Source organism: Kryptolebias marmoratus, linkage group LG20, assembly GCF_001649575.2.
Source record: "Kryptolebias marmoratus isolate JLee-2015 linkage group LG20, ASM164957v2, whole genome shotgun sequence".
Taxonomy (NCBI): domain Eukaryota; kingdom Metazoa; phylum Chordata; class Actinopteri; order Cyprinodontiformes; family Rivulidae; genus Kryptolebias; species Kryptolebias marmoratus.
In genome coordinates this window covers 5,175,610-5,188,265 of record NC_051449.1, presented here as the reverse complement: position 1 = coordinate 5,188,265, position 12,656 = coordinate 5,175,610, and the positions used below count along the sequence as shown (strand labels likewise).

At 38.2% G+C, this 12,656-nt stretch overlaps 1 protein-coding gene across 12 annotated transcripts in view; it reads left to right on the top strand.

Moving 5' to 3' along the window:
- Window positions 1–12,656, top strand: part of LOC108232894 (protein tyrosine phosphatase receptor type M) — a 187,375-nt gene that overhangs the window by 50,560 nt on the left and 124,159 nt on the right. For all 12 annotated transcript variants that reach the window (XM_017410986.3, XM_017410992.3, XM_017410990.3 and 9 more), the window contains exon 2: window positions 7,143–7,265. In XM_017410986.3, coding sequence (XP_017266475.1) covers window positions 7,143–7,265 — 123 coding nt within the window. The remainder of the gene's footprint in view (window positions 1–7,142; window positions 7,266–12,656) is intronic.

The following is a 12,656-nucleotide window of genomic DNA, read 5'->3' as shown; positions in this document are numbered from 1 at the left end:
AATTTGCAAGCAATCCAGCTTACATCACATCTCAGCTTTAAAAGCTCAACTCCACACTCTCTATTTCTGAATTGAGAAAGCTCCTCGGATGAGAAGCGAAACGTCTTCAGCTACAGAATAGAAGTCCAGTCGTTTTTGTTTTTTAACTTTTTTTTTAACCCCATGTGAAAGAATAACAACATTTCAGACACAGAGATGGAAAATAAAAACATAATACGATAAACTAAAACCAAACGATGTTTTAAAACCTGCCACATTTAAGAAACAAGTCAATACAGAAAACAAAACAGCAGATCAGACACAAAATGACAAAGAAAACTAATAAATGTCCTGTTTTCCATTTTGTCATCTTTTCAGACAAGCTTTCAAAAAAATCAGAACACATTAACGTTTATAATGTACACAAAAGAGCTTTAAACATTTTTAACATTTAGCTTTGTGAACGAATATTGCACTTTAGTTGTTATCACTCATCAAAGGCAAAATGACGACAATGTTTTTCCCCTTGTCTGTCTGTTAGCAAAATATCTCATGAACTACTTGATGGATTTTAATAAAACTTTTCAGAAAGAAATCACTGGAGGAATTTCTACAACTGATTCGATTTTGGAGTCAACTCCATTTAAAATGGCTACCATAGATAAGCGATCTGTGCAAACACAAATCTACAGATATTGATAAAAATCCGGTGTGGTAACAGCTGAGAGTCATTCACAGCACAAACGCAATATTGCACGAGATCGTACACAACATCATTCACAGGGTTTGACCAAAACAGCTATAGATTTTTTTTTTATATACTTTTTCCTTCAGTCCCGTATTGGGTTATTCTGTAAATCTTAGTGCTTCCTTAGAGTTCAAAACTGATGTCAAGGCTTATATCAAATTCATAGTAGGGAAACAAACAGAGGTATGTGTTCATAAATGGAAAAAGTTCTCCTATTTGATGTAAAAAAAATAAATGGTTACCTTCAGACTCTAAGTAATTTAATCCATTACTAACAGATCAATTGTAAAACAGAGCAGAAAAATCTCACCGAGCTGTCAAAGCATAATATTTTTTCATTAAATCCGTCCCCATAAATTTAGTTTTTCCAGCCGTTCCATTGTCCCCCTTGTAGTCCTTCTCACCCGTCATTGTTTGGCATTCAGAGCCGAGCTCACACGGCACACCGGTACAGTACAAAAACTTTCACACACTCACTTACACACTGCTTTTAAAGCTGAAAGTTTACTTTTGTTACAGGTGCAATAACAAAAGGCCTTTTAAGTCTGACTTGAAAATCTTTAGGAGAAATTGGCTCCAGCATTGAGGGGTTGAGATATTGATTCTGGCCTCTGGCTCGGTTGAGGAAAAGATGGATAGATTTCTTTTGAAATGCACTCCGCGTGAGAATATAAAGACCATTGTGTGTTCTCGCTCAGGAATAAATTGTTTCATGACATATCTGGGGCCACCCTTTAAGCTTTGAGCCGCTTGCTTCTCTTGAAAGGTGAATGTTGACAGGGTGGAGCACGTTCGCCCGTGCTCCCCGACTACCCGCACCTCACAGGAGCATTTATTGAAAGTTAAATCTCCTTCGGAGGGTTGGCAGCATCTCGTTGGAATATCTATTTCAGCAGCTACCGGGCCTGATTATACGGGGGTCGTGCCACACACTGGCAGCGATGTGCACCTCCTGCAGAGAGAAGAACTATTACGATGCTGCTGACTGATGCCTTCATCTGCATGAATTTGTACAATCAGACGCTTGTTTGTATTGGTGACACGCCGCCCGTTATCTGGGGTACGTTTTGCTTTTGATTTATGACACTTGTTCAAATTTAAGAGCTCGCGATAACATGTGACGCCTGTAGGAGCGTGAGGCTTTGATGTTCTCACCACAGAACCGTTTCATGGCGGGTCAATAGAAGGTTTCGGGCCTTATTGGAGGATTTCCCGATACTAACAGCAAGCGCCTTGTGTAGCGATCAAAGCGGCGCTGATTGATTTATTGCTTGTTCACACCCTGTTACCCTCTCCTAATGATACCCAGTCTTTTCAGCTAAGACTATTGTCAATGAAAGAAAAAGCAGAATGTTCCGCACACTGCTGTCAAGTATCAGATCTAAATTAAATGAATTAAAAACTTACCTATCCTTTCTATAAAAGGTCTTTTATTTGTCATTGCAACAATTTCTGATATGTCATAATGCTAAATAAGTAAATTAATGTTCTTATTTAATAAAGTGGACTAAAAGTAGATAAATACTGTACATTTGTTAATGAGACTAACATCCGTTGAATGCATACAGCCCACTTCCTTTCATTCCAAAGTTTTAAACAAAGCTCTTGTGTTGTCTGTCAGCACTCAGAGTATATTTTAGGGATGACTTTTAACTACTACCACACAAAACTTTTGCTCAATATCTGTAAAATTGACCAAATTAAACCTTTCTTTGTGTTTTTGCCGAGGTTGACGACCTGTGGCAGTGATCCTGAATCATGTTGAGATGCAGGGATGGTTATGTTGAAGTTATAGATGTGTTTTCAATGATTAGTTTCTGAGAGTTTCATTAAAATCTGTCCACTGGTTAGTGAGATAATTTGCAAACCGACGGACACGGTTGATTCTAACAGTTAATGGCAAAATCTCAGGCAAATGTCTGTTAGAACTAGGTGTTTTTGTTAGGGATGACTATCAGCTGCTACTACACCAAATTTGAGCTCTTTATCTGTAAAGTTGATTGAGTTTAGGTACTGTAGTGGCCATTTTGACTGAGCTCTTTGTAGGGATTTGGGTTTTCTGTGTTTCAATTAATGGTTTTTGTTTTATTTTCATCTTGCTTTCTGTTTGAGGTTTTGTTTCAGTTCTTGTTCTCGTTTGTTGTCACTATCCACTCCTCCCCAGTCACTCTTTTGCCTTTCTGCCACGCCCATCCCCACCTGCCTCAAGTCTTATTAATTGCTTCACCTGTGCCCACTTTCCAATTAGCTCCTCTGTTTAAAAACCCGGTCATGTCCTCCACACTCCGCTGGATCATTGTTCTTGGTTCCCTGTTGTTCTGATGTCTCGTCACGCTTGGATTTTCGTTACGTTTAGTTTTGCTGCCTCGTCAGCCTTTTGCTTTTGCTTATGTTTAGTTTTTTTAAATAAACAAGCTTCTCCCCAAGATGAGTCTGCATTCTGGGTTCGTCGCCATTTCCACGATGCCCGACACTCTTCTCCAGTAGTTAATCAGATGTAGATGTTCATCCAATGATTATTTTCTGGGAGTTTCATTAAAATCAATCCAGTAATTGATGAGAAGTTTTGCTAACAGACAAACAAACCTACTCAGACAAGAGCATTTACATGATTTCACATCGCCGTGGAAGGCAAGCGATTAATATATACTTTCTCCATTTCATACGTATGCAATCAAAAGTGGACAGCTCTTTTGTACTGAAATGAATTGAATAATGAGAGAATTATTAGACCAGAGCTGTTAATGATGCCTTTGAAGAGGACGAATCTTCAAACTGAGTCTTTTATCCCCTTCAATTTCCTGATTTATTATTAAAACACTGTGACATTTAAAAAAAAAAAAAAAAAAAGAAATAACCTCTGAAAAATTAGGCATGATTTGGGCTCAGCACTTTGCATATTCTTTTTGAAGGCTTTTCACTTTAGCAGTGTTCAAACTTCCCCCTCCACTCCCACTGACTCGGAGTGTGTTTCACTTCTTGCTGCTGCCATTGATTTAAATATCAAACATCAATAAGAGCCACCTCTTTGGGTCTGTTTGAGCTCCGCCATGCTGCGAGAGGAAGGCGGGCGGCATGGGGCAAAGGATCTTAAAACTGTTGAGGCAAAATATTGATGAAATGGAGCCAGTCCTTACGACACTGCAGCCAAAGACTCATATTAATGTACTTCAAGTTACACTTTGGCAACTCAGATCATTTTATCTATTTGGAGAGCAAGCAGACTGAGCATGAAGTGAATGATCTTTTTCAGCTTCACCTTATTAGGTCTTGAGTTTCCTCGTAAAGATTGTCAGAATGTCTTGGGAAAATGTTTTGGCTTTCATTTACTTCCTGCTTTACATTACTCAATGCTCCCCTTCTTACATACTTCTATACTGTGGGTGGATTTATCACAAACCTTCCTTTCCAGAATGATAAACTAACTCCCACTCAATCATACAGTGGCAATTAACAGCTTTTTAATATTGGTAATGAGTCTGGCAGAGATGGTTTTGAAGTTTGAAAGTGTGATTCACTGCTTCTCAGCTTCAAATGTGTTCAAATATTCTGCATAGGTCCAGTGCTCCGAGTGGAAAAGTTGGAAATGAAAAGAATGTTTGCTGTACTTTTCAAAAAAATGAGTTCTGTAGTTTTGGAAACAAAAAAAAAAAAAAATAATAATTGGCGTTTCTTTGGTGTCTGAAAAATGAAGGCAATTTTGAAAAGCAATAAACTTGCACTTTTTATGTTAATGTGAATTATTATTAAATATAGTGCACGGAAACTGTGCTGAAGTAAGCAGTACTAATGCCAACAGCAAAAGTAACAGGGAAAGTGAGGATAACAGTGAAAGTAAAAAAAAACAACATCAACAGTTATTCCTTGAAGGAATGAAGGAATATGTTTCCAGTGAATATCACCCACCGCCGTGCCAAAGTTTTCAATAAAGATGTCACACTATCTGTTAGCACCTGCATTATGTGTTGGGATGGTTTTCAGCTACTACCACACCAAATGTGTCTTCAATATCTGTAGAATTGACTGAGTTATAACCATTTTTGTGTTTGATAAGGTTGATTAAATATGTTAGTCATCCTGAAGCAGGTTGACTCCAAAAGTTCATCATTTGTAGATGTACATCCAGTGATTACTTCCTGAGTGTCAGTAAAATTCATCCAGCAGTTATGAGATACTTTACTAACAGACAGACAAATGATCTCATACAGACACCGGTTATTCCGTGATTACCTTTCATGGTTGTGGGAGATAAAAATAAAAATAATTCAGATATTTGTTACCGACGGTAACGATTTATCGCACAAATACATAAACACAGATGAAAGACTAGCAGTTTGTATTACGTCTATTATAATATAATATTAGGATGGGTAATACTTTGATAATCAAATATACAGTAATTGAAGAGTAATTGAAGATTACCATCTAATTACCAGGCTATAACCCCATTAAGTAAAAATCTGTACATCAGGGTAATGAATTCAGACTAATTAGGAGACCAAAAATCAAAGGCAATAATGAGAGAACAAATTTAAAGATTACAAAGCAAAAGAATTGGTAACAGTATTGTAATAATATGCTAAAAATAAATAACCTACTAACCATTAGATAGTTGTATTCAGTCAGTATTTTTAAGGGAAAACTAGTAATGTGGTAGCATATATTTGGTAACAATTGAATGATAATAAGGAAGGAAAGGATCATCATCAAAATATTTTGGGTACAAGTAATGAAATAAAATATGTCAATATGTCACCAGTAAATAATGATATCTTCTAGTTTTCAATATTTCGGTGCTGGCAATTTTAAAATAAATCAAACATTAGAAAACAGTGATTTTATGTGGTTTTTATTTGTTGTAATGTTACATTATTTTCCCATTATTACCTGTATTTTTTGGCCCCTTGTGACAGTATTGCATACATTTTAGTCTTAGTACATTGTGCTGATGTCCTGTACATTACTGCCTTGTAATTATACCTTTTTTTAACTTTATTTAATATATATATTACCCTGTTGCATCAATTTTTCTACTGTTCTTTAACGTGGAGTACCACTTTGCTTATCTTTACTGTTACAAAACTATCAAAATATTGTACATGTTGAGACGTTTGTCATTACCGATCATTCATCCTGCAGAGGGTGAAATGAATAAATGAATATTGTTCATCTGGCAACACTGTAGCTTAGAAACAGCCCACTCATTTCTTTTCCAACAAGGCAATGAATTTCTGGACAAGCTTTCAACTATGTCACATTTTCTTACCTGTGATACTTTGCACACTTTTCTATGTCCACCCCCTCAAAAAGACAGTCAACGCAACAAATACATCATTCTCAGTTGCCCTGCGGAGCTGGATATTAATTATCTTGTGTCCTCCGCTCATTTGCACATGCACTGTAAATGTCACCAGAGAGATAAATAGAAAAAAAAAAGCCCTCCAACTTGTAGCCTTTCTGCAGCAGGATGTCAGAGAGAGCTTGTAGGAGATGAGATATTGGTTTAGGCCTGGCAGAGATTCTGAGTCAAAGGACAGTCCCACAAGCAATAAAATTTGTATGTCATCTGTGTTTAGAAACTGATTACCAGTGTGCCAGCAAACGTTTTCATGTCCAGTGCTGGGAATCATTTTTTTGGCAAGAAGCATAATAATACAGTGCACATCTGTTATTAACAAAGACCTAATATAATTACAAATCTAAAGCAACAACATATTATTTTGTCCAAATCACCTACTTTGTCTGAACAGGACCCCACATAGAGTAAAAGCCATCTTTATATTTTGTTTTTTATTCAGTATGAACCCCTTCCAGCCACATACTGTTCTGACATTCCTTTTTTGTAGATTTATGAGTGGATTGAAAAGCACTTTAGGGCAAAATAGAAAAAAAAGAATCAACTTTCACATTCTCCGTGTGGCCTTTAAGGTGTGAGGAATAAAGGGGTATTTGTATTAATCGATCACACGCCAAGCTTGGTTGAAGCCTGGCCCTAATGGTTGCTTGCTGTCATTTTGCAAGCAGCTTGTAAAAAGGATTAGAGTGGCTCTGTGGAGTAAGAGTGCATGAACAGCAAACTTCTGTGGCCAGCAAGGAAAATAAATCAATTTATGCTTGATGGCGGTGCAGTTCGGGAACATAATGTCTAACGATGATGGAGTTTGGACACTTCATACTTGTCATTGTAAAATTGGACCGCCGTGTTGCTAATGATGGTAATGTATGTTGTGCTTCGCCTGCTACAGTAATCCTTCACTCTGTCTCACTTAAATGCATCTCATTGTCTGGCATATTGCATTATGAATACCAGCAGGGAAAAAAAAAAGAGAAGAATTCAATTTATGTAGTCATTCATTTGAGCAGCGCGTTAATGGAAAAACTGGATAACCATATAAATTTCTTCTTTTTGTCACAGGTGATTGTAACTTTGAGAAGCCGCTGGCGGCATGTGGATACAGCCAAGGACGTGACGATGACCTTGACTGGGAGCAGGTCAATACCAGAGAGAGGACTTCATCAGAACCATGGATGCCCTCAGGTAAGAACGGTGACTCGAGCTAAATTATGAAAAGAGAGGATTCTCTCAGCGCACTAAGAATAAATAATTGCACTAGGCTTCACATTAAACACTGCCTGTTTAATGTCAAAATCAGCAATAAGTAATTGTAATGCAGTTATCAACTTTATGTTTAAACCAGAATCTTTTACTACTGCTGTAAGCTCCTTGTTGAGCAAAGCATTAAGGCAAAATAATGACCAGATACTTGGAAGATGTTCCGTTTTACGGTAAGTGTGCTGTACATGAGGGAAGCTCAGCTGCCAGCGATGTCCACCATAAGCAAGAATAGCTTTTTAATAAGGCAAAACGACTTGGCTAAAACGGGTTTACCATTTGCATCTTATCGCTTTCCCAACGATACGACAAATTTGACAGCACATTTATTTGACCTTGGTTTTTTTTAGCTTCAGAACGACATTCATCTCAAAGCGGCTGTTTCAGCCTGCCAATTTATGTGTTCCTACAAGACATGTATTCTGATCAGGCCCAAAGTCTGGCTATAATTTGAAATTATTGTAAGACTTGTTTAAAAAGCTTCGGCATTAGAGAATAATGAATACTGATTACGACATAACATGCTGGTAATTCAGTACTGATTCTTCTTGTGAGCGTATAAAAACAAAACTATATTTTAACTTCCCTCTTTAGAATATCAGAACTATTCTGTTGGCATTGCCTGCTGCTGAAAGTCCAAATGCTCATTGCATATTATCTTTGTTTAAAACTGTAGCATGGAGTCAATATACAATATATACTATATACAATATACCTCATGAACCATTTTAATGACATTTTCAGAAAGTATTCATTGGATATGTATATAAAACTGATTAACTTTGGAGTCCTGTCTATCGGACAGTCATATAAACTGATACCAATGCAACATTTGATATCAAAGTGCTTTGATCTATTTTAATTGATGGCGTCGATCTGTCAGCGACGAGGTGAAATTCATTGTACCTTCCCTGCGTTCTGTTACACACAGTTTGTCTCCTTAATGTTCCATTGATCGTTTTTCATTTGATTTGAAATGTAGAGATATCACTGCCACTGAGCAGGCGGCACCTTAGGAATTAGACTAATGGAATGACGTTTCTTTGTTTTTTTCATGCTATAACAAAGGTAGCATTGCAAACTAATGGATATTGTTTTTCCTCCCGTATCTGACACCTAATCTAGCAAAGGCTGCACCACAGATAGATTGCATTGGGCCCCCCAGTGACAGAGGGGGAATTAATTAGCAGGGCCCCACTAATTTAAAGCAGCCTGAGCCCAGACCTGTTTGTGCGCGCGTGTGTATGTACATCAGGATGATGTGTGTTAAACTGCCCCGGAGAAATTACTTTCCACGGTAGTGGAAGTGTCTCCCCCCCCCCCCCCCCNTTTTTTTTTTTTTCATTGCAATTGATTAATGCCGGGACTCATAGAGGCTAGGCAAAGGTTACCATGAAATCTGGAAAAGCCTTGACCTACAAATTAACACTGCGTGCACGGTCTAAATTTAACAGATCTAATTAAAATCCCATGTCTGTTTAAGAGGTGTCCCTGATTGTGCTTCCCAGTCTGAGTACACTCCAGTAAGGCATGTTTTCTACGTGTGCATCTTGAATTGTGTGTAATTAGTGGGTTTTGCAGCTCTTTCTTCATATTGCAGTGCGAGCACTCAACCCACTGTGCAAAATTGTAATCTCTCCTCTTTGACTACACTGAAAGGGATGTGAAATGTAGTGTACTTGACAGGTAAAATTGTTTTACTGATACTAGAGCGGGGGTTGATGGGTAAAAATGCATTTAGGTGAAAGCCATACTGGTGGAAAAGCTATCTCACCTCTGATTGCTGTCTTACTCTCAACTCACACTTATGAATCTTCACAAAATGACCTTATCATACTCGCTCAAAAGATTGTTATCCTACCTGGTGTGGCAGGATGGAAATGAAATTGATGTGGCAATGCTCAGAACAGAGAACAGAAGGCATTACTGCCTGGAGCACCTTTGAAATTGGTTATAGACAGTATCTGTCTAAATAGGGGTGTTTTCAATGTCACTCTGAATGAATGATCTAAATGATGCTTTAAGTCTTCCTTGTTCTGGCTGAGTTCTCCAAGCAAATAAAATCTCCCTAAAGGTTTAACTGTCCACCTCTCATGTAAACTCCAGTTTCGAGCTTCCGTTCGACTCTTGAATGATTGTACACTTGGTCCAAGTTCAAGTTTATTTCCTCCTTTCAGTGCCAAAATAGGAAGCGGAGTGCTTTAAGGCAGAAAATAAGAGTGTGAAGTTAAAAGAGGGGTTTATTACGTTTGACTATTTCTGCTGTCAAAGCCTTGAAATTTATGTTCAGCTTTTTATGAACCATAATCACAATTTTTCCCTAAACTGCCAAATCATCTTTTAGTGCCTTACGTTTTTTTTTTTGTCTAAATTTAGACACACCACAGTATTTTATTGCCACTAACTCTACACTTATCTTGCTGGTTCTGTATTTTACCTGCTAATTGCACAAATAATGAAATTCTAAAAACTTTTTATGCAAGGAAAAAGATGCAAATGAAACTAGTATCACTTGAAGAAATGCATATAACTCACCAATTTGCATGCCAAAGTTTTAGACAAAGATCTAGTATGATTTGTTAGCACTCAGACTATTTGTTGGGAATCCGTCTCAGCTACCACCACATCTGACTTTAGCTCAGTATCTGTCAAATTGATTGAGTTATAGCCATACAAACAGGCAACATGATTGCATTTAATGGAGGCGAGAGACAAAAACAGTGTGTAGTTTTGCAAGGTCATCTTACTTGATGTTTTTTTCTGAATATGGTTAAAAACCTTGTATTTTAATTTAGAATTATAGCTGTCACCAAAGGAAAAAAATAAAAATTAGAATGTAGGCTAAGCATTAAATTTTTTATGCGTTTATTTTTCTTTTCATTAAAGGTAAGCAACATCTCAATGTAAAAAAAAGTGGTACATTATCTGTTATATTCACACAAAAATCAAAGGCCTGTGAAATCAATAGTTAATGAGAAGATGCGGTAAGTATGCAGAATCTATTCATGCAAGGTGTTTAACATCGAAATTTAATACCAACTTTTTGTACATTGACTCCTAGTCTGCAAGGATCAGAGCCCAAACAGACCCAAGTCTTTCCCAGTGTGTAAACAAAAGTACTGAAACAGAAAAGTGAAATGAAACAATGTAAAGTCATCTTCTGGTCACAAACAGTGCCTGAAACTCTTGGTTGTTTACAGAGTTGTGCTTACTGCCTAATTGCTACGTCTGGACGCAGAGTTGCCTTGTTTATCCCTCTATGCAGAGCTGATTGCATGCTTTGGCTCCTGTTTATGGTGGTTCAGCCCAGTTTTGAGGCTCTGCATGCCTGCTTGGGCTCTTCTCAGTGTGCTTCCCTCCCAGGCCGAATGAGGAAACCACCAGCAAAAGTATCACTGATTGTTCTGTTGTAATAGGAAGCATCATTCTGGTCTATCGCCAAGCTTTAGTATGCATTTTTTTGGTAATTTCTGTATGAACGTCCATGTTATGAAGTACACTTGATAGAAAAGTTTGCAAAATGGTTCTGTGGTTGGTGTTGTCCAGATGCTATTAGGAAGGAAGCTGTTTTTAGTGAGCCACAGCTGGTGCAGAAGCTGCTTTTCTCTGATGGTGTTATGGATGTTGCCAGCAGCTCGCTGCTGCTCCCTGCCACTCCCCTGAGACTCATTCTGGGGAATAATGGCAAGAGGAGGAGAAAGAAGGTCCTCTAACTGAGATTAATTAGTGTTTTTGTATTCTGCAAGGCACAATAGCCAATGCAGCACCAGCTAAATGACTTATTGTGTTATTCTTAATGTCTGCTATAAATATGTTGCCGGAGAGAAATGGAATGTTTTTGTCTTCACTGTTGCATGGGGTCTTTGTTTTTGATAGCATGTCCTTGGTCGATAGTGACACCTTGGCAATAACAAAGAATCCACCGAATGAGGTTCTTCATTGGCTTCTTCGTTGGTCCTGGTTGTTTCTTAATTATGTCTTCATAATAAAACACAACTCAGTCTAAGACACTTCACTGTTGCATGTGGCTGCTCCACATGGAGAGGATGTTATCGTCAGAAGAAGACTGTTCACTACTGTGACCGTTTCAGTCAAAAGTTAATTATTTGACAGAACCTCTCCGTCTTAGCTGTGCCCCACGCATTGTATATGGTGATGAATGTGCCGTTCAAGTGAACAACAAGAGGACTAGATACTTAAAATATGAGAGGAGAGAACAATCACTGACTGAAGGGCATCAGAAATGTAATCACAATTTATATCATGTCAGCAAAGCACAGGACTTGCTGTTTTGGAGGGAGCAGGGCCAAAAAAACCCATTTAATTGTCTTTTAGGCTTTTGCAGGTATGCATAGAGGTATGTTGTGATGCTTCCAAGGTTGCCAGGTTAAGGATAAACCCATTAAATGATTAGGGCAGAAAACAGAACAGCAAATTACAGCATCTAATCAATTTGCGAATTTATTCCTGCGCGTACAAGACTGTTTTTTTTAATACAGCATCTTTGAGGGGTTAAAACATGTCCCTTGGCCCGAGCAAACAGGTTAGCCATTATGATAAACAAGATTAGGATGGTACACGTGCTGCCACAGTGGAGGACACATTAGCATATTTTATCTTTCCCTTATCCTAAGTCTGCATGGTATGAACTATTAAGGCTAATGATAGGCGAGTCATGTGAAGAATCTGATTTTTAATGGCTTCATAGCAGGTAAATGGTCTATTTTCTGACCCATTTATTGCAGTGAAGTGCCAATAGAGCGTACTGCATATTAAGATGACATATTAAGTCATTTAGGTGTGCTGTTGATTGACATACAATAACAAAAGATGCTGCCAGAGAACATAATAAGGGTCTGTTGTTCCACCTGACTAAAGTGACAGGGCTTAAATGTGTTCGGTGTGATGGATGGTTTTGGGTGAATCGGTTTGACTCTGTAAAAGCAACCTGCCAGGTCCTTCATACGGAGAGCTCAAACTTATTCGGTGTTATTTTTATCAGGCTCCTTTCATGTTGCAGAGGACACGAGGAAAGTTCTGGAAAAATTGAGTGGGGGCCGTGGCTGCTCACATTAACTGCCTAACCCTCACAGCGAGAGCGTTTTTGATTGGTGGCAGACAGTGAGAATAGCCCTGTCTTCATTGACATTTCCAAAGCGGCGGCCGCGCTTTTCTGCGGCAGTGACCCCTGCGAATTTTATTAGCAAATGAGACCTGGAGGGTTTGGGTTTAAAGAGCGCCCCTTCATTCTGATTTTCCCCACATAATGATTTTCCACAGAGTTCAGGACCTGAACGGAGGAGAAATAATGAGTGC